The sequence below is a fragment of the Sparus aurata genome, chromosome 14 (assembly GCF_900880675.1).
Source record: "Sparus aurata chromosome 14, fSpaAur1.1, whole genome shotgun sequence".
NCBI lineage: Eukaryota > Metazoa > Chordata > Actinopteri > Spariformes > Sparidae > Sparus > Sparus aurata.
In genome coordinates, this window is record NC_044200.1 from 903,705 (window position 1) to 931,692 (window position 27,988).

Sequence of the window (27,988 nt, forward strand, 5' to 3'; positions counted from 1 at the left end):
AGAACAGCACAAAACATTAAATGCAGCCAACAACACGTCACATAATAAAAAAGGTATGTCCCAAAATTCAATGAAATATTAAATGACATATTTATCACACAAACGCCCCCTTATTTCTACTATTGCAGCTAGAACGAGTCCTATATCACACACATAACCGACTAACGATGGCTGATACGGTCAGGTTAAGCAGATAAAAGCCAAAATAAATAAAACCCGTTGATAATACATGTAAATTCTGCTTGTTAGTTACCAAACATCTTTAATATAAAAGTTGCTAGCGATTCATTACCGGTGTGACAGTTTAACTGGCGTTCATTTTAACTGGCGAGGGTCCCAGATGTGCTGGAGGTGTGGTTTGAGAATCCCGTCTGGAGAGGGGTCCTCGGCCATGTCCGCTAACCGGGAAAAACATACCGATCGCCGTGCTGTTAACTCTGGATCATTCAATTAATCACAACTTGATAAAAACAGATACAAATACAGAATCACTGTAGGCCTAAAACACTGATGATGATAAAAAAAAAAAAAAGAAGATTAATTTTCATGTAAAGAGGCACTCAGGGAGCCGCTGCAGAGGCGCAAAATAGCTTACCTGTTTGTCAAAATCATCTGTTTCCCGTTCAGATTGAGTGAACCACATGCTGGATGTAGTGTTGGTCTACTATGTGGGACTACTTCTGTGAAGGCTGTGACAGCTAAAATAAAGTCCTGCTGACATTACTGTTTTCTTTCCTTTTGTAACAACTGTGGCTCACTCTTGGTACTGTGTGAGAGGACATAGGGCTTGCATTTCATCTTGAATGTAAATATTGTCCACAAAGATTTGGATTTGTTTTCTGCTGTAACACAGGGCTGGTGTGTTGCCCGGGTTGATTTGGTGGTTGTAAATGATGACAAATGGGGAACAGAGCCAAAATTCTAAAACGTGGACGGTTTCTCCCTAATTTCTCTGTCTTACACACACCCGCTTTGTTTAATTTTGATTTGGAAACACTCTCTCTCTCCTCTTTTTTTTCCAATGTTCAGGCGGCAGCTTTTAATCTTCCATAGCACTACACCTCGGTTACACACACACTCTCTTTCTCTGTCCTTCACACCGCCTGCTCATTACCTTCACACAGCTGCAACAGCTGACCTTGTTTAGCTCCGGCCTTATCCTCCTGGTTAGATAGCTTCTGTGCTTTAATTGTCATCCAAATCAATCCTCCCGCAAACACCCTGGTTGCAGCGAGCCAACATGAAACACACACATTTAATATTACTCTATCCCAATACTCTGTATCATTCATTCTTATTCCGCGCCATTTAGTAATGCCCTCTTACAAACATACAAACATGAACACAGTGACATACAAGACACACAATACATAAAGTGCACCCAGTCTTGACTCTCTCCTTTGGTGATGTATTTTCAGTTGTTAATTTTAGTATTCTGATTAGGTTCGAAACTGGTGAGCTTATGGGCTTTACCTTTGGGTGGAAATCACACCTGCATTCAGTCACCAACTCAAATTGGCAGATATTAAAGGCTCTGCTTACCTTTGACTTTTTGGTGGCCTTGGTGCTGGAATGCAAGTTGATCCTCCGACCCTTAAGGCAGACCCTCTAAGTTAGCTCGATTCCAGTCCCTTCGTGGTCGCCAAAATGTCGTAAAAAGACTTCTATTTTCTCGGTTGGTCCAAAAGATTTCAAGGATCAAAAAGTCACCAGGAGTCTTCAAGGCTGAGTGCAGTAGGACTTTATTTGCCGGCAAAAAAGAACGGGATCAGACACAGACAAAATCCGTGAAAAAAACAAACTGACCCGAGGCTCAAAGCCCCGAACGTCCTCTTTTAAACACAGAAAAGTAGGTGTGTCCGTTCGGACAACATGGCCTCAACCAATCATTATTCTGCTTAATTTCTGCTGACACTGTTAATTCTCGATGGAAAAATACCATATTTCTTATGGAAAATCCCCATACCTCTAGTGGAAAAACCCCGTACTCTAGTGGAAAAAGCCTGTATTACCTTCTGCGCTTGCGCGGAGATTGGCGTACGTGCAGAACTGCATGTCAACCAGTTGCACCTCGCCTCGCTTTGTTTTTTTACATTGGGGCTTGCTCTGTGCCGCTATCACCGGCTCTTAGAAACTCTGGCCTTGAGGCCTTCAGGTTTTTAATAATTCACTCCCCTCCTTGATATATCCCATTATATCTGACCACTCTTGGCACTGCATTTTTAAACATAATGAAAGTGTTACATATTTGGTTATATGATGTTATTCTTAGATTTGTGGTTACATTTTCACACTTGACATCATCTGACTATAGCAGCTTTAAACAGTAGATGCACTTTTTAGTCAGCTGGTGCCCAGTAGTATGTTTCAGCAACTCCTTCACACTTGTTACCCTTTGTTTCTTACTTTTATCATTATAACATTATCAGTTACCATTAGTCACTATTTACTAACTGTGGTTATTTTATACTGACCACTATCTACTAACTATGGTTATTTTACACTACAACCACCCTAAACCCAGCAACACTGCTGCCAATAGCCACGGAGGGCGAACCACACAGTTCTATTGAACTGCAACTGCCGAGACAAGATCTTACAGATCAACCGCTAAAGGAAGGCATGGGGTGGTTTGTTGACGGCTCATGTTACTAAAAATGATAAAGGCGAAACACAGTCAGGCTACGCTGTCGTCGAACTGCCTGATACTGTCATAGAGGCTAAACAGATTCCCTCTAAAAACTCCGCACAAGCAGCAGAGCTAATCGCGCTAACTCGCGCATGCATTTTGGCTAAAGATAAAACTGTCACAATATATACTGACAGCCAATATGCGTTCTCCACTCTATTCTTCTTTGCCGCCCAGTGGAAACGTAGAGGGATGGTCACGTCGACAGGAAAGCCTGTTTCACACGTGCAGTTACTGACTTCCCTACTCCAAGCAGTTCAATTGCCTAAAAAAGTAGCTGTTTGTAAATGTGCTGCACACCAAAAGGTCACAGATGACGTCACGCGCGGTAACAAACTTGCAGATGAAGTTGCAAAAGCAGCTGCGGTCGGCTCTTTCGGGAAATCAGATACTTATATCTCTGAGCCTGATGACTCCCTTATCACCCGTGAAGTTATCATAGACATGCAGAAGGCCGCACCTGACACCGAAAAGCAGTTCTGGGTGAAACATGGCGCCAAAGTTGACAAATGCGGCCGGTACAGTGACAATGGTAAAACCGTCCTCCCTAAAAGCCTTTTTAAGGCCGCTGCAATTTTGAGTCATGGGCCTTGCCATGTCTCAACAGGAGGGATGGTAGACCTAGTAAACAAACATTTTGTCACATATGGATTTAACACCTTCTCAAAAAATTTTTGTAGGTCATGTGTCATCTGCATCAAACACAATCCACAGGGAAATATAAGACCAAAACGAGGTAAATTCCCAGAGCCACAGCACCCGTTTCAGATCCTACACATGGATTTTATTGAACTAAGTCAGAGCGGACCCTACAAATACTGTTTAGTTATTGTAGATGCTTTCTCTAAATGGGTTGAGATAATTCCATCTAAACATGCCAATGCTCTAACTGTGGCCAAAGCGCTGTGTAAAAACATAGTCCCACAACATGGTATTCCTGAAATACTATACAGCGATAACAGCGCTCGTTTTGTAAACGAAGTGGTACAACAGATGGCAAAACACTTACAAATACGACTGAAAAACCACTGCGCTTATCACCCTCAAAGTGCAGGTCTGGTGGAAAGAACAAACGGCACGGTAAAGAACTGTACATGCGAATCGCACCCACTGACAAAGGGTTAACCCCATTTGAAATCGTACACGGAAGGGCGTTTAAACTTCCAGCTTTCTCCTCAGAAATCGAGAAAGCAGATGAAGAAACAACATTAGCAGAACACATGAGGAAGCTGTTCTCAGAAAAACAAGTGTCAAATGCAAATTTACTGCCCTCTGATTCCTCTCCCCTCCCCCAGGTAATCCCGAAGGTAGTGCCAGGCGATTCGGTATTCGTAAAAGTCATAAAGAGGAAGTGCTGGTCCAGCCCACGGTGGGAATCTACTGACGACGCCCACTGCTGTGAAAGTTGCAGAAATTCAATGTTTCAATTCAATTCAAATGTGGATTAATCTCAGTCACTGCAAACTACAGCTGCTTCCTACCTCAACTGAGTAGTGGGGAAGTCTGGGCTATAAAGGGGCTTGGCCGTATAGAAGCCAAGCGTCTCAAACCCAGTGAAGAAACCAACCGATCCCTGCTCTATTAGGAGGTCAGGAAAAGGCTCAGACAATGCAGGACGCCGTGGCCAGCGACCCCAAAAACCCTGGCATCCAACGCCAAAGACGGGGAGGAGGAAAAATGAAATGTGCTTTTTGGTGCCACGAGCTGTGGTGCTGTCTAGGGTAAATTACACTAGTGGGACTCGGAATATTCATCTGGTTCATGTTACCAGAAACGTTGGCTCCCATCAAAAGACGAGCCCTGGAGGACAGCCAGGTGAACCACACGAGTACCCACATGAATTCTCTACAAACGAATGGTGGAGGTTTATGAACACAACTGCACACTTAAACAATAGAATGAACTGTTACGTGTGCACACACATGCCTGTCTCAGCGAGTTCACCAGGACTCTGGCCGTATAACGCTCCGGCCAGGAGGACAACCTGCCTCGTCGGATTCTCCACTCACCCAGGAAATGGAGTGGCATGGTACGACGCAAACTATAAGCAGCCACTCAATATCACTTGGAGTGACTCACCCCTCTCGGACCAAAACTGTTCGGGCAGTACGGACCTACTGGCCTGGCCTCAGCTCACCGGAGCAAGCGGGAGACGGAAACTTTTCCTGATTCCGTACCCTGGGAATACTGCATCTGGTCTGGAGGAGCCAAGTTCGGACAAAGTCTGTTCCTAATGTCGGGACTGGGATATGTTCGTGACCATGTGGAAATCAACCGCTATGCCCTGCTAAGACACATCAACGTCACCCTAGCCCTTGGGCGCTCACTGGCAAAAGAACAACACAGCATCCGTGAAATGGTGATGCAGAATCGCATCGTCCTCGATCTACTGACAGCGTCACAAGGAGGAGTGTGCACCATCATTGGAGAAACCTGCTGTACATATATTCCGGACGGTCTCAGCGATGGAGAAGACATACATAGAGCATTACAAAATCTCACCGACCTCCAGAGGTATGTACTGGACAACACCCCAGGGGCGTCACCTCCAGCTGTCTGGTTAGACAGACTGTTTTCCGGCTCCTGGTGGCAAGTCTTACTCAAAGCATTAGCCCGTTATCATTGTACTTGTATTAATTTGCCTGGTTGTATCATGTCTACTGCCATGTCTTCGATCAATGTTTGAAAAAATGATTGAAAGAAGTTTTGTGCAAATGCAATTACTGTCACATTACTATGAGCCTGTACCAACTGAAGGATGAAACTTTAAAGTTGGAATGTCAGAAAGTGTTGTTTTAACCAAAGCACAATGATGACCTTACTGAAACTGTGAATAACAGGTAGTAAATGTCTGAAAAAAAAGCTAGTTCAAAACTGATAAACAGGAGGGAAATGTTGGAAAAATGTAACCAAGATATTATCAGTTTCTCGCATAGCTTTTGTATTTAATCAACATTCTTGCTACAAGGCTACAAGGTCACCTGAGTGGACAAATACTATGAGGAACAGCGTCTTGCTGTTCAACCACTGGGTGAAGCTATACTGTTTATGTGTGAATAACAACTGTCTATGTATGTATTTATGTCGTGCAAAGCACAGAACATGCCTGAAACAAAGAAGGTGGGAACGTTACGTTACACCTCATTAACCACAGAAATGTGTATGTGCCTGAATCTTGCATAGCAACACTCTGCAACTTGTTATCTTGTAAGAACCAATCATATGCGATCACGCCCAAATGTATGACAATAAAAGATGTGCATGGGGAAGAACTCCTTGGAACGCTGATGATCAGACTCACAGTGCTGACTTCCGTGCTTCCCCTTTGCAAAGAAAGACAAACTCTGAGTCCGTGTCTGTTTGTGATTGTTTCATTCAGTGTTAAACCTAACAATGTACAAGTCTTCATATTCCCCATTGAAGGGTAGTGATGCAAATATGAACAACAGCTGCTCTTTACAGCTTAGTAAGTTCCATTATATCTTACACTACAATTGAAAACCATAATTTTGTGATTAGCAAAAAATCATTATTGTGTAATTAACTAAGTAATTCTGAGAATTGTGAAAACCAATATATGGCTTAAAGAATTAGTTTTTAAATCCTTTGCCAACTCTTTTCCAATATAACATGCTTAGGATTGACTTGTGTTACTGGTTAGGTTAAAGTCATTAATAACGGTTCTTTTACTTATACATTCTTTATACAACTTGGCTTCACATATTTTTCATACCCGTATTTCTTGGTCGGTCAACATGCTGTCCACCTCTGTTGAGTCCAGTCTTGACTTACTGTTGAGAATCAGATAAAACATTTAAACCACCTGTCAGCAAAACAGTGATTACACAATTTCCTTTAACGGTTTTATCCATGCTATATATTAGCATGTAGGAATATTAGGTTTAAAATATTAATGTATTTGGTTATTTTGGTACAACTGTGCCAGTCTGACTGTAGCACACTTGAATGAACCACAGTGCGCTTGGAGTTGTATGTTGTTTTACTTTCTTACTCAGACCGTAAGAGACACTGATTCATAGTTACAGATGTGAGTTTTGTGGCTTGCTTGCCTGCAAACATAAACATATAGCGGCACTGTAAATCATGCACTCCTCTCTGAGATTCATCAGAGCAACACAATGCATAGATTGACCTATGCTGATCAAGAACGACCCTTAAAGGAGAACTTCGGTCGATTAAAACATGCAGCTTCATTGCTCAAGCTACCCTTGACTTGCCAGTACCGAAGACGTGAACACATTTGGTCCGCGTCTTCCGTTAGCTAGACCAAACTAGTCAATCCGTCGAGCGTGCGCTTACACCCTCACTGGCGGACACGGAAACGTATTCCAGCATTTTCGTGTTTCTGTTCATAATGTACATGTCCATGTTACAGCCTGTCATGAGCCATGAGCCTTACAATAGCCTGTTAAGCCTGTTAAGTGCACACTCGATGGATATGCTGGTTTGGTCTAGCTACTGGAAGACGCGGATGTCAACAAACAGGTAAGTAGCTGCTTGCACAAACACACTGTTTTAACTACTTTTTTATTCATTTTGAGTCATACACGCTACAGTGCTGTGTTGTAAGGTGTCTGCTGATGTTGCATAACTTTTGGTGTGAGATCTGGAGCATGTTAAGACGCTTAAAACACAGTGTAAAGTTCTGACCCCATGCTGGTAGCGTTCAATGCTAAGTCTCAGTTCATGGAGCTCTGTAATGGCTGGACCAAATGTGTTCGCGTCTTCTGTACTGGCAAGTCAAGGGTAGCTTGAGCAATGAAGCTGCATGTTTAAATCGACCGAAGTTCTCCTTTAACCACAATCTCCCTCTTGTGGTGAAACTGCCTCAATCTTTTCTTTCAAGCCACAATAATTAGTTGTAAATAATAAATACACAAATATATTCCCCAAATCTTAAAAGGATTGCATTATCATGGAATGCCCATGTAATACAGAAATCATTCAAAGGCAGGAGCACTTACACATTTGTTTGGGGTGCTTTATTGCAGCCACAATCGAAGTCTCTTTCAGTCCACTCTCCTATTACTCCAGCGCAATGGAAATGAATCCATTTGTTGCAGTTTTTACACTGAAGCCACTGGTAGTTCTTGATGTTTCCATGAAGACATCTAAGTCCAAAACAAAAGTGTCATTTAAAGACTTGTAATACTCACCAAATGTTAAATATTGGCTAAATATTCTCAATCTCAATGTTGTGCAAGTCTTATAATCTCAAACTTAATATAACTAAAAAAGTATGTGTTGTTCATAGTAAAGACTGCTGATTTGTAACATACTTGCTTGACCCAACAATGCGTGTTGGTAAATGCAGGCTTTTATGGGCCATGCAATGCAGTGACAGTTGGAGTCCCCCTCATTTTCTTCTTTCTTCTGCAGCCTAGCCTCTTCGCCTTTGATTTTCTCCAAGTCTTCATTGGTGGGAGGGAAGGCCTTTTTCAAGAAATAGAAAGGGTTACTGGCAAGTCTATACAACACATCACAAATACGTGTAACAAAAAGCGCTAAAAAATAGCTGTATTTCCATCAACATTTCTTATAGCCTCGTCAACATTCTTTATCATTTCTGCTCCATGGAATCTACGTAGAATCCGGCATTGGGTCATTGTCAGTCCCTCCTCTTGGACATCTAACTTGTTGACTTCATTCTCAGCAGCCTACATGTCAAATGATAAGAGAGTCTGAACTGAAGTTTATATATATATATAAAATATTTTTTATGTACACATAATACACTACTTTACTCACTGAGCAGACAAAAATCCCACAATTGACAGAGTCTTTCTGACGCCACTGGACATGGTACGTCTCCCTCCAGTCCTTCAACCCTCCCCTCTTCCGGAAGACATTTCTGGTGGTACCAACAATGTAAAACATGCAATGTCAAACACATGAAAATGAGTTTCAGAGCTAAAGTTATGAATTTGTTAATGTAAAGTAACCTTAGAAGATCCATATCATCCTCATCAATACTCGTCATGGTCTTCAACGAGTCATAGACACAAATTTCTTTTTTGGAGAAATCCAGAACCTTGCAGAAAAACAATAATGTAAAGATGTTATTCCTAAATTGTTTATATTTCCTTCTTTCTAATATATTTTAGATCATTTCATCAGGTGGAGCAAAGAAATAAAAAAAATTATTGAAAAGCGTTACACAACAACATGTGAAACGTGAATTATTATGTATTATATGCTGCTTAACATGAAGAGGTTCCATCAATATTTTTCCTTGAATGACAGCATTCCTCTGGTCTTGCAACTCATATAATCGTTCACATCTTTACAGTTATTTGTCAAAGCCATCATTAAAGATGTAAATAACAGCTATCGCATACCCACAGGATGAAGTGATTGCCAGTTTCTTTGCTGTCGTGACCCACAAGTCTTGGCAGAAAGATGATTTTAGCATCTTGTTGTGGAATATAGAATTACAACATTACTCTATCACTGTAAAAAGTACTTCATTCCGTTTGTGAAGGTTTTAACAGTCATTGTCTTTATGTTGTCGAGAATTGTGTGTGAACTTACAGGGAGATGATTTAGTAGGCTGTCATCTACATTTTTGTTTTTGATCCACTGTCTGTGCCACAATATGAAGTCGAAATGACCAAGTGCTGCTGTCTGAAAAATGAAATAAGGCAAATTAACCTAATAGACATGCTCAATGACAAGTACAAAATCACTTTCATAATTAAACTGACAAAATATATTACAGCAACCAAGTGACAACACCTACCTCTGAGTTGCCCCTTGCAAGCTGTGCAACCCGATAGTTCACGGCCTAAAAAAAGTATGGAATCAAAATTATAAACACAACAGAAATGCAAACATATAAATGCTTAGCTATGTTTAGTTTACTTGCTGAAAATGTTTTAAAAAATGTATACATATGTAATTATTATACTTGCATACCGACATTCTCGGCAAACTATATCCACATAGTCCACAACTTACATCATCTGTGAGCCATGGCATAACCCATGCTGATTCGCCTAGTAACTCAACAGGACAGACACTGCGGATATCCTTTATGGATAATGGGAACTTCCTGTTGATGGTGGTTATCACCTTTGTTTCATCACGCGAGCCTGTCAGAAGAGTCCTTAACTTCTCCTGGGTGAGACATATCAATGAAAATTTGTGTATAATAGCCAGGTACTCAAACACAAACATTTCTGTGACTGTTTAGTAGGGAAATTCATCTTTTCCATAGCAAATCTCACCGTGGCTGTGTCATCGATGATGTACCTCTGGGCTGAGAATGCACTGACCTTTGCCATGGCTGGCTCCGAGTCTGATATGTTTGCCAGTGGCTGTTTGCTCAACTGCAAAAGAGTGTATTGTCACGTTATCATAATTGACCAAATGAAGATCTCTTTCATACTCACAGCATGTACTTAAAAATGTAATAGGTCACATCATTTTTTTTTTTAAGAAGATTGTACAAATGAGTATTTTGAATGTTGTTACAGGTTGTTACAGGTGGGTCATTTAAATGTTGCTGCATGTGTACACATAGACTTAGTTTAAATGATGAAATGTTTTTTTTCCTGTGATTGTCTATCACATAAATGCACCAGCGTGCCGTACCGTCCTAACGTCAGAGGTGTGCTGCAAATCGTTGACATGTTTTTGATGAAGCGATGGTTGATTTTGTTATTGTGCAGTTCAATGAGAACTCCAACAGTCTGTTTAAAATGTGCCTCCTTTATTTGACACACAGAATACCGGAATGCTGCCAGCTCACCGTTGAACTGTTCTGCCACAGAGGAATTTATCTCTGAATGTAGAGCAGGGCAGATGTTAAGGCTTCTCAGTTTTTCTTCCGGTCTCTTCTGATTCTTTTGATAAAACCTGTCATACAGCGCATATCTGTGGTGAGTTTTTGTGATAGGATGTGCTGCAGTGTACCGGTCTTTGTCCTGTCCTTGTGGATGTGGTGCTGCTGGAGACCTGAGGTTACTGACCCACTCAAGGCCCACCTCAAGTTTCTTATCTAAGGCTGACTGGATGTTTTGTTTTGATGGTGCGCACAGCCGGCCATCATCGGGTTGGAAGTACTTTTGCTGGGTTCTGTTATTGATGTGCCGTGCAACCTGGCTTGCAACATCAGAAATGTAAACTGTTGGGAAACTCTTGAAACTTAGGAGGCCATCTACATGATCTCTCGCAGATTCAGCCTAAAACACTGGATTGTTTTCTATTTCTCACCTCCTGTTTTTTGTATTTTGACAAAGAGCTTTGGGTACAGCTCCTTGAAGTTCAATAGCTCTTCTAGTCGGTTGATTAAGTCTGCTACTGATCCCTCGGAACTGACACCAAGTGCTCCACAAGCGTCTTGCAGTTCTTTCTTTGAGGGCTGAAATAATCAATGTATTTTGCAGTTAAGATGCAAAGGAATTTAAATATAAATTCAAAATTCTGTTAAAATTAGTGCTGAGCATAGATTAATTTTTTAATCTAGATTAATCTCACTGCAATCTTGGAGTTAATCTAGATTAATCTAGATTAAAATGGCTCATTTGAATTCTGATGAAGGCATTCAAAATATGTGTGTGCTACTTAAATAATGACCAGAAGTAAGTCCTTGAGAACGGGTTTCTCAGGCCAGCTGGTCCATTAGACCAGGAGCCCATCTCCTGTTTCAAAAATGCATCAAAAACTGCTTGATAAAGCTGTTCTACTATGATAATTGGCATGAAAATATTAAATAATGTTCAGTAAGATGTACTTGTGTTAATGGAATTGTTTATCTATCTATAAATACAGTAACCTCTGTCTGTCTGTGTGTGTGTGTGTGTGTGTGTGTGTGTGTGTGTGTGTGTGTGTGTTCCTCAAATATCTCTGCGGATCAGGATCAGACTGACCTGAGAGTTTCAACATGGCTGCTGCGTGGTTCAATGGGTTGATATTTCGCATTTGTTTGGACTGCAATGATACCGTTAATAAATTATTTCATAAATGCTTTACAAATTCCATGAGCATTGTCCACCGGAGCCACTACACTCACTTGCGCACCAGAGCCAATCACTGCACACAGTGGCCACGCGCGCACCAGGGCCAATCACTGCAGAGCCCACCGCGACCCCCCACCTTAAGAAACAAGCAGATTTATACCTGCAGCGGCGCGAGCTGGACCGGGATTTTGCCGGCGGTTCGGTCCCGATCTGTTCTGTTCTGTGCATCTAAACTGACTGTTGTGGATTAATGAGATTAAACGAGTCCTGACCGAGTCTGTTCGGGTCTGAGGAGATCCGGAGACGCGCGGACAACAAAGTGGAATCGGAATCTGTGGATGTTAGTGTGTAGCTAGCCGCTAGCTAGAAGCTAGCGGCTAGCTACACGGCCCACCTCCCAAGGCGATGGACCGGAAGCATCGGCACGTCCAAAACTGGACCTAGTGTAAATAATGTCTGCGTAGCTTTTTCGCGAACATCGCCGTCACATTTTGCTTTGTTTCTGGTGCAGGAAGAAATGGTAAAAACTGTCTTTTTTCACGAAAGTGTCCAAGCAGCAAGTTTGGTTGTTCAGAAACAGGAAGTTGTGGGAGGGACCTAGGCGGATGATTGACATGCAACGACGGACAGATAACCTGCAAATGTTTAACAAAGCAGGATATAAAATATGTATTTGTAAAAAAAAGTTTTAAAATGTAAAAATCAGTTACTTAAAACATACAATATCTGACTAGATATATGAACACCAAAATATTACATCCAAATGTGATTTCTGAGAAATCCATCAAAATGACATGGGTAGTACTATGGCTTTGTTCCCCAGAATAGGCCTCATGACAAATCAGCATGCATCAGTGCAAGCCTGTTCCAATCATCTCATCAGCAAACAATTCAGAAAAAACATATAAAAGGCTATGCAGATATGGAATATGTGTTGGGAGTAAGGAGTATGGTCAACAAAAAGAAAGAAAACATGGATAATATGATGGTTAAGGAAATAATGGACTACAAAGTTAATTGCTCTTTTCCGGAGGGCCTGACTAAGCATCAGAGGTACACAATAAAGAGAAGAGCATCGACATATGTACTGAAGGGTAAGTATTGAATGGATGTACCATCAGTTACAATAAGTACATTTGTTGTGTTGTATTAAGACTACAATGTTTGATGATGTTTTTGTCCAGATGGCTGTCTTTATTATATATGTAGACGGCGTCAAGACAAAAAACAGCATTTGGCAAAAGTGGTCACGTCGGCCTAAGAAGCGGGTTTGATTTTCCATGAACTGCACTGTAGTCCACTGGGCTCCCACTGTGGAGTGGAGAAAACCCACCACGCCATAATCAGTAGGTATTACTGGCCTGGGATGGAGGCTGACATCCGCAAATGGGTAAGTAAATGGGATCACCCAAATTTGCAAGTGAGTTTTTTGCATTAAGGCCTACTTTGTAAAAACAATCTTTCAAGTTGAAACAATAATACATTGGATTGAATTAAACACTCACTGTCTTTTTTTAAACCAAAGGCGTATGATTGACATTTGAACATTTTTTGGCTTTAGGTTGCCCAGTGTCCAGACTGCCCGGCTAAGCGGGCCAGTCTGAAAGAAAAAGTGCAGTATAATCCAATACAAGTGAGGTTACTTGTGCAACTGACCCTCACATGCAGCAAAATGTGCTTACCCACTAACTACTTCATGTATAGATGTCTACTTATCCTATGCCGTTTTCAGGTTTCAGAGCCACTGAAACTTGTGGGGATGGACCTCATGAGGTTGACACTTACAGAGGATGGTAATCTATACATTTGTGTAATGGTTGATTATTTCACAAAGTGGGCAGAGGCCTACCCTCTAAAGAGTAAGGCTGCAGTGGAGGTAACCAAGTGTATTCTTGATTTTGTATACAAATTTGGTGCACCTCAGAGACTGCTTACAGATCAGGGCACAGAGTTCAAAAACCAGGTAAAGATATGAGAAACATTTATATCTCACTCAGGTATACAGCAGATGATGAATTATTTTCAAAATTGATTTTAAGCTGAATCGCAACCTGTGCGAATCACTGGGGATTCAGAGGAGCTTCTGTGCCCCATATCACCCTCAAACTAATGAATTGGTGGAGAAACTAAATGGCACCATTCAGAGGTAAGATGCACATTGTTTTATTGGTAGGTAATTGGTGAGACAAAATGGCTGCTTTTTTGTTGACCAATGTGCACCATTGTCAGATCCCTGAACAAGATGGCCTACAAGTCTCCAAAAACGTGGGACACCTTCTTGCAGGCCACGATGTTTGGCCTGAGGTCAAAGAAGCACCTTACCACCAACTATAGTCCATACTACCTGATGTTTGGAAGGGAGGCCAGGTACCCTTCAGAGGTGGCACAGGAGTATGAGGTAAGTGTGTATAAGTTTTTGTTTCATATTTATGAAATCAAGGGATTATGGTCATAATTTTGATAAATGGCTTGGAATATAACACCATATGGCATTTTCATAATTTAGGTGACAACAGACAGAGTGGAGAACCTGGTCCAGAAGGAGGAGGTGTTTCGTGGCCTTCAAGACCAGCCTGACACTTTTAAACATGTCCAACAGAACATGCTTAAAAGCCACAAAAAAATCTCAAAACGGAAATTGGCCCAGGGCAAAGATGACAATTTTCAGATTGGTGACACTGTTTTGAAACAGAACATCAGGGAGCAACAGAGGAAGGGAGGCAAAATGGCTCCAGATATGCTGGGGCCATTCACAGTGACTGAGATCCAAGGAAAACATGTGAGTTTGGCCAGCAAAACTTGCAAACTTATGGCCAACATTGACCAGCTGGCTCATTACATCGAGCCAGAGGAGAGAATCCTGTCAAAGCTCCGTAAAGGTAGCGGCTCTCCTCTGGCTTGCCCCGCCAGCCCCAGCCAGCCTCGCCAGCCCCCGCCAGCCCTCGCCAGCCCCCACCAGCCCCGCCAGCCCCCACCAGCCTCGCCAGTCCCCGAATGCCTGTTACCTGTGCCCCTAAAGCAGCCGGGTCACCAGAGGGTCGACCTATCCACAATGGTACTTTCTGTTCAGTAATCTCACACGGTATAATAACACTATATATGCTTTAAAATTACTGTATTGTTTTATATTTTCAGCACTCGAGCATATATGGAGGTGCAAGGGCGAGCTTCTGTGGGCCAAGGTGGGGCCTTATCAGCTATATACGGCAGACCTCAAAAGCCTGGCACCTGGGAGGGAATTGGTGTGTGAGGTGAGTTTGTGAGTTGTTTCAAATTTTCCTTCCTTGATATGCAAGTTAATTATTTAAATATGATTTGTGCAGATAATCAATGGTTACCTCACACTACTTACCAAACGCAATCCATCGAGAGTGAGGGTTATCGACTCATATGAAATGACTGCTATATGGAACAGGACATCAAGGGGGATGAGAATGGTGAGAATAATGGTTGTTTTTCAAAGGTGTTCACTACAATTACACATCTTGAATCTTAAATTCTCACTTGCAGCTTGATGTGGTGGACTGGCATGTCCTGATTGGGGCCGTCGGTAAGGATCATCATTGGACTTTAGTCGCAAGTTCAGTTTGATGAGTGCCATTTATGCAAATATAGACACAAGTCAATTCTAGTGCATTGAGGTATCCTATCTGTAAAAGGCAATGTATCCAAACGAGAGGCGCTGCCTTTTTTTTTTTTACCCTTTTGGAGCCACAGAAGATCAAATAAAACAGTGCAGGGATTCAACAAGGTCAGTAAATCAGGATTTATTGTGCCTTTAAAGTATGTTAAATGAATTCTGATGTGCAAGTTTCAAATGTAACTGTTTTCTTCCCTTTGTGCTTTAGGGCCTTCATGCGAAAAAAAATTGTGAATATATCTCGCTGGACCTGCGAGACTGTTACACATCCCCGCCAGCAGGATTCCACATCATGTGGAGTAATAATTTGCAAAGTAAGATTATGGATCCTAATGAAGTATTTTAAATGTGTGAATTGAGACACTGACACTGACGATAACATGCGCTTTAAGATAGCAGAGGTTCTGCTGAAAGGGGAACCTATAATTTTCCCAGTTGTTGAAGTTGGAATCAACCAAATAAGAAGAGAAATAGCCCATGCCCTAATGGACCACTCTGGTAAGATTCAATCGATTTATCAGCCTAGCTGAAATCTGTATACACTTGAACCAGTGTGACATTGAAATATCTTTTAATAGACAACATGGCAGATTTGTGCCGCTTCTGCGGTAAGAGGGACACAGGAGAAGGGGGCCCTTCAGAGACGCCTATGGATAACTGGGTAGGGAGACTACAGTTCTTTACATAAAGTGTGGATGTAATTTCTCTAAAAATCTAACTTGCATATCTTTCAGATTGAATGTGAAGCCTGTAATCTGTGGTTTCATGTGGACTGTGTCGGGAACCCAAGCGTGCAGCAGGAGTTTCTCTGTCCTGCCTGCAGATAAGGGCCGCCAGCTGTCCCTCTTTGCTGCCCTACATAGGCTGGCCGGCTAGTACCACCATTGCTGAGAGAAAAGTACGGTCTCTCAGCGACATCACAACTGTTCTGGCGCCTCAATGGTGGAATGAACTCCACCAAAGTCAAAATGACAAATTTACTTATTGTAAATTGCTTTGGAAAACAGCATCTTCTAAATGTAAAAGAGTCTGGCGCTGTCTCAACTGTTGTGACTTTTTTGAAAATAAATCACAAAAACACAAAGGAACGTTTTAATGGACATTTAATTTCCTTTCTCTCTGGGCTTTCTTGGTAGTAACCTGTGTGTGTGTGTGTGTGTGTGCGTTTGTGTATGTATATAGTATACACATATACACATTTAAATATATGTATGTATATACATACATACATACATACATACATACATACATATATATATACACATCATACACATGATTTGAATGTATCATATTGAAGACAAAAAATAGCTATTTAAAAAACAAATATGGCTATTTTCATTGATTTTGGTATTGTCTAGTTGTACTTCAGTACTTTGGGCTTTTCTTATCTATCTTATCTTGCTGAAACTAACATAAATTGCTTATATTTAGTTGGGAAAATGTTTCGAACGGCAGCTTATTTTTAGCTTAGTGTTATGAGCCACCACAGTACAGTCATGTTGAAAAGAAACTGCGGTCACAAGTTGATCGAGGCTCTTTCTGCGTCCAAACAGTGGCTGTGTGTATGCTGTGAAGAGTGAAATAGGTGATGAAGCCGATCGGAATTGTGGCTTCGCTAGTTAAATGAGATATATGCCGTGTTGCAGTTGTTTTCCCTCACTGAATACGAGTTCGAGTCCAGTAAATTTTCTTTAATTATTAATTTTCGTTTCAAAGAATTCCACATGTGATGCATGCTACTCAAACAGACAGCAAAAACAAGTAAGTGCATTTCACTAAGCTTATGCTTATTTGTATTATGAGCCACCACAGTACAGTCACGGTGAAAAGAAACTGCGGTCACAAGTTGATCGAGGCTCTTTCTGCGTCCAAACAGTGGCTGTGTGTATGCTGTGAAGAGTGAAATAGGTGATGAAGCCGATCGGAACTGTGGCTTCGCTGGTTAAATGAGATATATGCCGCGTTGCAGTTGTTTTCCCTCATTGAATACGAGTTCGAGTCCAGTACATTTTCTTTAATTATTATTTTTCGTTTCAAAGAATTCCATATGTGATGCATGCTACTCAAACAGACAGCAAAAACAAGTAAGTGCATTTCACTAAGGTTATGCTTATTTGTGTTATGAGCCACCACAGTACAGTCACGGTGAAAAGAAACTACGGTCACAAGTTGATCGAGGCTCTTTCTGCATCCAAACAGTGGCTGTGTGTATGCTGTGAAGAGTGAAATAGGTGATGAAGCCGATTGGAATTGTGGCTTCGCTGGTTAAATGAGATATATGCCGCGTTGCAGTTGTTTTCCCTCACAGAGTACGAGTTCGAGTCCAGTACCTCTTTTTTTTTTTCCATTTATTGTTTCAAAGAATTCCATATGTGATGCATGTTTACTCAGACAGCAAAGACGGGTACTTGTATTTAATAAAGGTTTATTAGAGATAAACATTCACAGGAAAAGCAACTCTCCCTTTTCCTGTTTACGTCTTCAGTAACAACCAGCAACAACACAGCGACTGAGGGTTACACACACACTTACTCAAACACGAGACCAAAAAACGACGACCCCAACGGGAACGCCCATCGGTGGTGTTACTGGTCTCTCCACAGCAAATGACTGCTCCCGACGGGAACGCCCACTCCTGAGTTACAGGGGCAGTCATTTTTCGGCAAGGCCTTGCCAAAAAGTGACTGCCCCGTGTAACTCAGGAGTACAAAGGGTGACACTGACCAAATTCAGTGTACATACACCTGTTACCCTCTATTATCACTCCAGAAAATTCTGTGAATATTGCCCTTTGCACTTCTGAGTTACAGGGGGCAGTCTCTTTTTGGCAAGGCCTTGCCAAAAAATGACTGCCCCTGTAACTCAGGAGTGCAAAGGGTGACACTGACCAAATTCACTGTACATACACCTGTTACCCTCTACTATAACTCCAGAAAATTCTGTGAATATTGCCCTTTGCGCTCCTGAGTTACAGGGGCAGTCACTTTTTGGCAAGGCTTTGCCAAAAAGTGACTGCCCCCTGTAACCTTGTCAGGCAGCCTCATGCTTCCTTATCTTACAACAGCAGCAACAGCATAAACAACAACGACAATAAAAGTATACCACCAAAACTCATCTCATGATTGTTAATTTAAAAACAAGTTGTAGCGTATGACAGAATGACAGCCTACTTCTCAATACAACATATCCTCGCAGTTATGCTGTGGACTGCAGTAACACCCCCAATGGGCGTTCCCGTTGGGGTCAGTCGTTTTTTGGCAAGCAGTCGTTTTCTGGCACAACACCGGCATTCCTGCCATCATGGCGGAGAGGGAGAAGATCCCGCGAGATACCGTGATATCGAGGGGAGGGGCTCTGTACCATGACGACAACTCCTCTCTCTCAATAAGTTAATGTCTCGCATTTACACATTCACAGATGTATGGATATATTCAGGAGACAGATAGGAACCAAAAACAACGTCTGTGATCTTCTCTGATGATTATAAATGTAGTGACTGGAGGGGTACCGAATGCGGACGGTGAGCGCTGATGGCGCAAAGACTCATGGGAGGGAATTCTCAAGTGCTAATGAGACTGTTATTGTTCAAATATGTTTCGTTTGGTTGCTTTCTGAACATCTTCTGGGTGTTGTTGTTGTGTCCTGTTGTGGTCTGAGGACGTGTGATATTGAATTGACATAGACATAGATTTTGCAGTGTGCCACCATGGCAGAGGATGATAGGGCGGGTAGCAGGCACTTTTCTCGGTGGGCCGGTCACTAATGGGCAGATGAAAGGCCGTTTTTTGTTTTATTTTTGTTTATTTATTTATTTTATTTAACTTGCCATGACTCGCCTTGCCTTGTTGACTATTGTAACTCTCCCGGCCCGGGGAGAGAGACATGCATCGGCTCGGCCCACAGTGGTCAGCTGCAGACACAGCAGAGAGGTTACGATTGGCCCAGTGGCTTGTCTGTCTAAAGAATACCTGGCCCAATGGCCCCAATGAGAGGCTACAGAGGCCCAGGAGTCCCACCCACGCATGTTCTAGACCCCCCCTCGTCCAATCACTTTTAATGATGAGGAGTCGATGATGAGAGAGAGAGCGAGAGAAAAAAAACAACAACACACGAAAAACAAAAATGGAGAAGAAAAGTAAAAAAATTAAAGGCGATGCGGAAAACTTGAGGGAAAGGAAAAGAAAAGCTCTAGCAGCACAGGCTGCTAAAAGTAAAACAATTATGCAGATGTTTGCTGCAGGGGCCAGCCTGGCCGGGGCTAGCAGCACCGATGCTGCAGCTTCAGCTGCGGGTCCTTCACGTGAGTCTGACAGTGAGTCTGAAGAGAGTGAGGCTCCCATTACCACTGCCCTTATGGTGCAGGAGGAGGCTGAAAACATAAGTGTTGAGGAAGACTCTCCACCATGTGAAGGAGGCAGTGATACCGTGGTAAGCAGGTATGTGCCTTCTAGAATGGTGTGGATAACATTCATTAAAATAAATGGTTCAGAACGGTTGCTTAACTGTCTATGAACTTTACTTGACATAATAAATAGCAAACTCTGGATGGTGTGGTGTGTTACAACTAAATCTAGTTATCTAAAGTATTGGAAAACAATAACCATATTCATATACTATCCTGATTAATTCATTAGTTGCTTTTATTAACCACTTAAGCCCTATTTCATACTTTCATCAAAGGATGCCACACAAAATTGCAGATCTACAAGCGTACAACTCACATGTTGCAATGTGATGTGTTTTGAGCATGTAGATCTGCTATTTTCACAGTTTTTGATCCTTTCTACCTATAATGACATCCCCCAAATCAGGTCACCAGAGTTAAAGTGTTTAAAGTGCCAACATGCACCTTTCTTCGTGCCCACACTCCAATTTGGTCATGAAGGACATTGGGCTAACAACTTAACAAGATCTACAAGCAATAAAGCTATGTTTTACATATTTTCAGTGCTTTTCATAGTGTCAATGTTTATGGTTTATTGTCCTTTCAACAGTTTAACATTATACAGTTAAAATTAATAAAACACTGATTAACTACTGTTACAATAAAACATCTGCATACATATAACTCATGATGCAGCACGCTATTACTGTGATGACACATGACAGTTCACGGGGCGGAGCTGCCTTATCCAATATGATGGTGACGTCGACGTACGGTCCAGCGCTCAATGAGACGTTTATGTATATGTGTCTAATGGTAAATCCTGTTGCGGCCTTGAATAAAATAGAACAATAAAAAATAAAAATTTAGGGGGGAAAAAAATCGTCCAGCTGGCCTTAAATTGACTCAACAGCGCCACCTGTTGTTGTGGAGTGCGAATTACAGGACATTTGTTGGAAAATTTAGTGGCATTTGCATTTGTGTGTGGATCTGAAGACATTTGTGTGTGGATCAGCAAGGCGGAAAAGGAGTGCCAAAAGTCACGTGACAGAGGTAAGATAGTGCACGTAACAGTTTTTTCGTACTTTCGTACGAATTGTTTTGTGTACTTGAAGGAAATTTTTTTGTACTTGAAGAATACTTTTTTGTACTTGAAGAAATATGGAGCCAGAATGGTGACTTTAACATTTTGCATCCAAAAAAAAAAATGGCATTGAAAACAAAACCAGTACTGAAAAAAGAAACATTGTCATTGAAACATTTGCATTGAAAACAATTGTATTGGCATTGAAACAAGTATTGGCACTGAAAAAAGAAAGTAAGGTGGCACAGAGCTCGGAGAGCAGACCAGAGCGCTGCTGTCGGCGCTGCAGCCCTGGCTCGGAGCAACAGGCTGTTCTACTGTTGTGCTAACTGTGGCTAATGCTCCGTGCTCGGCGCCCCGGTACTACTACCACACTCCATATGCATATAGAGACCGGAGCTCGGGAGCTCCGGGACAGAACCAGATACACAGAGACTTGGACACATCAGGAGAGAGCTTGAAGAAAAGTCCGCGAGGTAGTTGGGCTCTGTGTTGCCCAGAGACGGCCGGCACACGGGCCTTAAAATGGTCTATTATGGCTGGACCGTCCAGCCCCGCCTTCCCGCAGGCTGCTGCCATTACCTTCTCAAATGATATGCAAACCACGCTCTACTTGCCCCTCCCCTCAGGCCCCTCCGTCTCGACGCCAAAACAGTGACAGAAAGTTGAAACTGAAAATCAGTGACACTGAAAAAAAAGTGACATTGTAAAAAAAATCTGTCGCTGAAAAAAAAGTGACATGAAGAAAAAATCTGAAGATTGTCATTGAAAAATACAAAAAAATCCCAATAAAATAAAATGATAAGATTTTTGAAATTGAATTATTTGAATTACTTTATTTTTTCAGTGCCAATCTTTGTTTCAATGCCAATACAACTGTTTTCAATACAAATGTTTCAATGACAATGTTTCTTTTTTCAGTACTGGTTTTGTTTTCAATGCCAATTTTTTTTTTGGATGCCAAATTTTAAAGTCACCGTTCTGGCTCCATAAAGAAATATGTTTCTTTGTATGTGTAAAACATGCAGTATTTGTTTCTGAAGCATGATGTATTTGTTTGATTGGTACATTTGTTATTTGCAAAACAAAATGCATTAGTTTGTGAATGATGTTTTGCATTTGCAGACCACACTGAGTTTTTTTGTGAATTGTTGTGCGTGAGTAAAACACGTTTTGTGTGTGTGTGAGGTTTTGGCATGATTCTAACTCCATATGCGCCCTCCCAGAACTCCCATTCCCCACGCTGGTTTACTTTCATTTTTAAAACTCGCGTCCGTCCTTCGGGGGCGGGGCGGGCGTCGCGATAGATTTATAGCGTGTCGGCTCGGGTGTGGAATGTAATTTGTGCTACTGTCAGAAAATGGGTCGGATGCAGTTTTAAGTATGGCAGATACGGGCGGGTGCGGGTTTTCAAAGATCCGTGCAGGACTCTGCTGTGTGGTACCGACGTAAATACAAATTAGTTGGGTTACCTCTTGTTGTGGCACACAACATGTGTTTGGTCAATATCATCCTTCTTGCAGCCGAAATAACTCCAGATAACTGACGTTGCTTTTCTTTTTGGCACCAAGTCTTTGTTTTCCCGATTTTCTCTCGTTCATTGCTCATTTTTCAATGTTGTTACCAGCGAGTCACTTCATGTGCAGGGGCTGGTCTGCTTCGGCACACTGATTAAGAACTAATGTGATTGGTGGATCGCTGCGCATGCTGAGTCTGCATGCACAGTGTGTGTCAGATTCCTTTGAAATTAGATAAATTCATTTGCGTCCTACATCGCAGGCTCTGCAATGTGACTTTTGCACACACATACATCGCGATGGCGATGCCCAAACGATATATCGCGCAGCTCTACCCTCCACCTACCTGTATCCAGCAAACATCACTGTTCCAGCAACTACCAGAACCCAGCTACCGTCATTAACAAGAGACATGTAACATTCTCCTGAGCTATAAGATCTTTGGTCCTTACTCTTCAGTTCTCCTGATGGGCAGCATGCAGCATCAATTCTTACTTAAATTACTTCAAATTATTAATTAACTATATATTCATTACAGTTACTAATATACATATCGTACTAATACAGGGTTCTCCCCAGAGACACGGACGGACGGACGGTCATCAACTCCGTCAGCCGGGGGACGGACGGACGCTCATCGCCGTCAGCCGGGAGCTCCTAGCCGTCAACCGGGGGACGGACGGACGGACGCTCGTCACCGTCACGCGCGGAGTATAGCAGCGCTGACCTACCTAGCGGTATAGCGGCGAAGCGCCGCTGTTCCACCGTCTGGGGAGAACCCTGCTTAGGCGGGAGGCAAAAATGCTTGGGCACCGCGCCTAAGCCGTATAATGGCAGGGAAAACCCTGCTAATATACAGACTCATCACCCATGTCATAAGGCGCCCTTGTCCAATCTAAGACAATCCAATTCAACTGCTCTGCCATATATAGAGTGGCGAAGTCACGCCCTTCAGTTTCCGGTACATGGGACCTCAGTTGCGAATTATTATGAATGGCAGTCAATGGAGAGATAACAAATATTTTCTGGTCCCGTTTGAATTGTGCTATGAATTTCACATATCTTGTTTGTGGTTTTTAAAGATAATTTTCCATGCAAAGATTACTACAATTTAGCGCGAAGACGCTTGATAATGTTAGGTTTTGTGTGAGGCCGCTTTGTGAACTACAGCCCTTCGCCGCTCTCGACGCGAATGATGTACGTCACCACCCACTCTCTGGCGATCTCTCTGCACTACTTCACCGCTTTTTTCCAAGGGGAGGATAACAGCCTAGAAAGAGGCGAACATCATTATAAGTCGGGGCATGTAGAGAGCTGCAGCCATGTCGATGGGGAGATGGTCGGTCTTGTCCACGCGAGTCGCAGGGAGCATCGTTATAAGGTTTCGGTGAGTGTTACGACTTCGCTAGCTAACTAGCTAGCTAATTGCAAGTACTGTAGTGTAGTGGCTAACTTAAGCTCTCTATAAGAGAGTCAGCAAAGTTACCAATTTCTTTAGCGTCTGTTATACCCAGCTGAACATGCAAATACTAATATATCCAAACCCAGTCTGAATCATCTCACATATTTTGCTAGCCAGCTAACTGCCGTAGCTCTAGTAGCTAAATGAAGCTCCCGATATGAGTATGCATCAAATGCCCTCGTCATGGTCAGTGTGTTATCATTGCTAGTAGTGAATGGTGTTAGTCCCATTGTATATTCTTGCCTATATGTGTGTTTTGTTTTCCTTTTCCCTTCAGACTCGTGCCAGGACAGTGGAGACATAACCCTCACTGTGAGCTTCAGCATGGTCCCTTCAAGCGGTGTGCCTGAAGATGGCTCTGAGGAGTATTGTTTTCTCACTCTTCTGGAGACGTCAGCAAATATCTCATAAGATGGACATATCATGTGCGACATGTACAAGACACTTTGTTCTGCCAGTCTTTTGTCCTACACTGTAATTATATCTTTGCAATTAGGCTTAATATCATAGTTAAGCCATTGAAACATCAGGTAAGATTTTTACAAATGAGTGTGTGTAGTGATAAAATATAAAATCACACTCACAGCCCATACAATTTATCTGACATGAATATTGAACTTGAGGATTTGAATAAAATCTAAGTTATAAACACTAATCTAGGTAAATGACTGTCATCTTTCACATTGGGAATAAAGTAAGCGTGTATTCTGTTAAAGACTGTGTCTGATTGTTTTTAAACACAAACATTGTTTTTGACTCAAAGAAACACAGCTCAAGGTCATAACTACAGTCAACTTAATTTATTTGAAATGGTATACAAATCCAAAGCGCTGACTTGCAAGCAGGACACACAGGAACAGGATATGATGGTGCTGAGGAGAGAATATAGAAAACAAACTTGTGATAAAAATGGAATTAATGCTCACTTAAACTCACTTAAAAAGCTACGCTGTTACATTTTTGGTGTGTAAACGTTCATGTGAGGTCTGATTGATGCTTAAATAATTAATTGCATTAATAATGCCATGATGAAAAGTCACAACATATGCACAAGGCACTATCCCACATATTGCGTGTAATATGATTGACATGGGGTGGTGCATTGTGCACAATTTGAGGGACTGGGAGACTTGTGGACATGTTCGTGGTTGTTAAGTGCTTAATTTGGTCACTGGTCAGTTGTAGATACTGCTGTGTATGCTGACACTGCTAACTGTGATGCAGTGAAATTAATAAAACACTTGACCTGAAAATTCCTGTGTCCATCAGTCCTGGTTGGGGGCTTTAGCTGTTCCTACAAAAAGAGAGAAAGTGAACAAAGCAGAACATGATTTCTTTTAAAGTCTGATGAAGGATGAGTAGATCCCTTTTATTAATTAATTCTTTAAAGACTGATTCAGACACGGTTGCAGTAATCATTTGTGTATGTTATTGGTCTAACTCTAGGCAACAAACAATCCAGTAGAATTTCATGCAAGGCTGGCTGCTGGTCTCCTTAGTTTCGACTCTCTCTGATCAGTCTGATTTTGTATTTAAATTTACAAGATTACAAGAGTGGATTAAAAAGTAAATGTTATCATTACATGTTGCTCACTACCTTCATCACAACTCTGAAGCCAAAGTACTCTTACACAGTCAGATGAAACGTATGGCTATCACAGTATGTGCACCCTTTGGAATTGTGTGGTTTTCTGCACTGATTGGTTATAAAAATGTGGATATCTGATTGTCACCAGGAGCACTGGCTTGAGGGTTTTCAATGAAGACAATTTAAGCGGGACATTTTTTTCTTGCGCTAATAACATGTCACACTGTATGAGCAGTCATGCATAAAACATCTGCACCATCATACCATGCAGAAATCCACACTATTCCAGAAGGTTCACTCTTTTTCTTCCAACTGTGTAAAATAATGATAAGGATAAGGATGTACTGAAACTATGAAAATCAAAGCTAAACTTAATGTTAGTGTTAGCTTACGCCAGTTGTTAGCTGCTAGCTGGGTAGCAGCTAAGTTATCTTTGCTAAATTCGCATATACAAATCTCTTACCGGATCAATTTGAGCCAGCGATTCTTCACATCTGAAGGGATCCTAAAGAAACAACAGCCGTGCCTGCTCGAATGAGGACTGGTACAAAACACACCAGCATCTTGAAATACAGGAACCTTGACTTAGCCACTTGACAGCGGAGGGAAAAGTTGATGACGTGACGTCACATACGTGACATGTAGTCTTTCTCATCATTTTTTCTCTACAGCCTTTAACTGAACAATTGCACAATAGACTGTCAAACTCTTGACATGAAAAAATATCATTTAAACCCACAAACAACATGTGTGTAATCCAAGGCATATAACGACTGGGACCAGAAAATAATTACTTTCTGTCCATTCAATCCCATGTATATTTTACGATCCCAGAGGTCCCATGGGGTCCACCGGAAGGGGCGGGACTTCGCCACTCTATTATTACATTTATAAAACTTGCATATTTCTAGTTTTAGCTGACATTGTCAAAAAGTGTCTGCTGTGCTGGGGTGCATTATATTCATCACTGTTCCTGATATTTTGCCCTCTCCATTAAAATACTTGAAGGCAAATTATAAGCAACAATTGTTGAGTAATGCAGCCCAGCCCAGCACCACCACCCACTATGACCTGAAAAAAATCACATAAAGTAGAATGAACACCTTTCTGATAATGTCAACAAAAACTGAACATGTATAAGATTTATAAAAGCAGAATTTATGGCACAGCTGTTGTACTGCACTGCATGATGTTGCACAGGTGTATCAAATGATATGACAAATAGCAATAGTTATATTTAATATGATTCCTTTAATAATATTGCAAGGTTATACCCATTTAGTATGATTTATTATGCTTGACCCACCTCACTATGTTTTCAGTCTCACTGTGGTCCACTCAGTAGCCTACTCCTGGCCTGCAGCATCACTGACGCTCCACAACAAAGTGCTCCTACTGTAGGTTCCCAAATATATGCAAGATGATATCACCTGTTAGGGACATTTGTTTAGTATGACTGCTTGAAAAACATCGCATTCATTTTTGACTTTTCAGTCTCATCATTGTCTACTCAGCACTCCTGGCCTGCATCATGCAAAAATAAAGTTGTGAAGTGGCATCACTGCACCTATATTAGAATATCAAATGAAAACTGACAGCCCTAATATAGTTGGCTATTGTATAAGTGTATGGGCTGCAATATTTCATAAAATAGCTCTCTTTCTAGCTTATATATTTATATATATAAAAACATAAACTGACGACATTATGAGCCTGCATTCCAGAAACAATGTCCTCATATCATAAGCTTCACCCTTCATTCTGCAGCCTCAATGATATTAAATTGATGTTTAACTACAATCACACTCCCTACACATTAACCTCGCTACTAGTATAAATTGACAGCGTTGGATTGAGTTATATTTAGAGAACAGAATTTACATTTATCAGCCTGTTGCATGTGTTGCTATTGTTATCCAGTGTGCTACTTAGCCTGTTCATATTCTCTAAATCTTCTAATCTAGACGGGGACAATCCACGAACATACTTATTTACTCATGTCAATTTAATTCCGATGCACTACTGATATGAAAATGTCATTCTTTGAACATTTTTACCTTGAACAAGTGTTGCTCCGACCATCTGCTCCATAGGAATTACATTGAGTGGCAGTTAGTTTGTGCTAATTTCCGTAACCTTTGAGGGGCTCCATGCTCTCTCTCTTAAAGCACTCTAGACAGTAGGCGTTTAAATTGACAGAAAGGGGGGGGGTTGCGGGGCGTCTATTCAATGCCCGCTCCCAGAGTGCCAAAACTCAGCAGAGTCCAGCGAGCAGGAGGCAAAGAGGGAGACAGCAAGCGTGTACACAGAGACCGCAAGCGCGCAGAGTGACCACGAGCGCTCAGAGAGTGGTCTTTATGCGCGCTGATTATGGTTTTATGCGCGCGGATATTGGCACTGAAATGACGCCATTTAACAGTGGCTGACGCGGTTAACGAGGTCTCTCCGAGGGACACACCTTCGAAGACTGCAAAGGCCTGGTCCTTCAAAGGATGCAGACCCTGAATTGAGACACAGCAATGGACTAGACTGAACCCGTAGGTCCCACTTTATTTTGAAAAGTAAGCAGATGTCATGTAGTTTCGGAGTTGACTTCCTGTCTGCTCTGTGCTAAATGCAGCTGAATTGCTGCCTCTTGCGCTG

The 27,988-nt window shown here is 41.8% G+C and overlaps 1 protein-coding gene and 1 long non-coding RNA gene across 4 annotated transcripts; one reads left to right on the forward strand and one right to left on the reverse strand.

The window, feature by feature from the left end:
• Window positions 1–27,870, reverse strand: LOC115595306 (uncharacterized). 3 transcript variants are annotated; one of them, XR_003986680.1, is made up of 12 exons: window positions 27,403–27,870; window positions 26,652–26,775; window positions 9,937–10,038; window positions 9,782–9,826; window positions 9,450–9,494; window positions 9,242–9,334; window positions 8,653–8,741; window positions 8,459–8,561; window positions 7,990–8,367; window positions 7,675–7,821; window positions 6,423–6,480; window positions 1–398 (listed from the first exon to the last, which is right to left on the reverse strand). XR_003986680.1 is itself a non-coding variant. In XM_030439598.1 (11 exons), the coding sequence occupies exons 2-8, from the start codon at window positions 9,991–9,993 to the stop codon at window positions 8,215–8,217; spliced, it is 699 nt and encodes a 232-aa protein (XP_030295458.1). In that variant the 5' UTR covers window positions 9,994–10,038; window positions 26,652–26,809; the 3' UTR covers window positions 1–398; window positions 6,423–6,480; window positions 7,675–7,821; window positions 7,990–8,214. The 3 variants fall into 3 exon arrangements, 1 of the variants encoding a protein (XP_030295458.1); XR_003986679.1 differs by having other exon boundaries at window positions 9,668–9,826; window positions 27,403–27,869; XM_030439598.1 differs by lacking the exon at window positions 27,403–27,870 and having other exon boundaries at window positions 9,668–9,826; window positions 26,652–26,809.
• Window positions 23,233–24,472, forward strand: LOC115595309 (uncharacterized). Its single transcript, XR_003986681.1, has 2 exons — window positions 23,233–23,682; window positions 24,035–24,472. It is a non-coding gene; the product is annotated as an uncharacterized LOC115595309 (long non-coding RNA).
• Window positions 27,871–27,988: the final 118 nt, after the last annotated feature.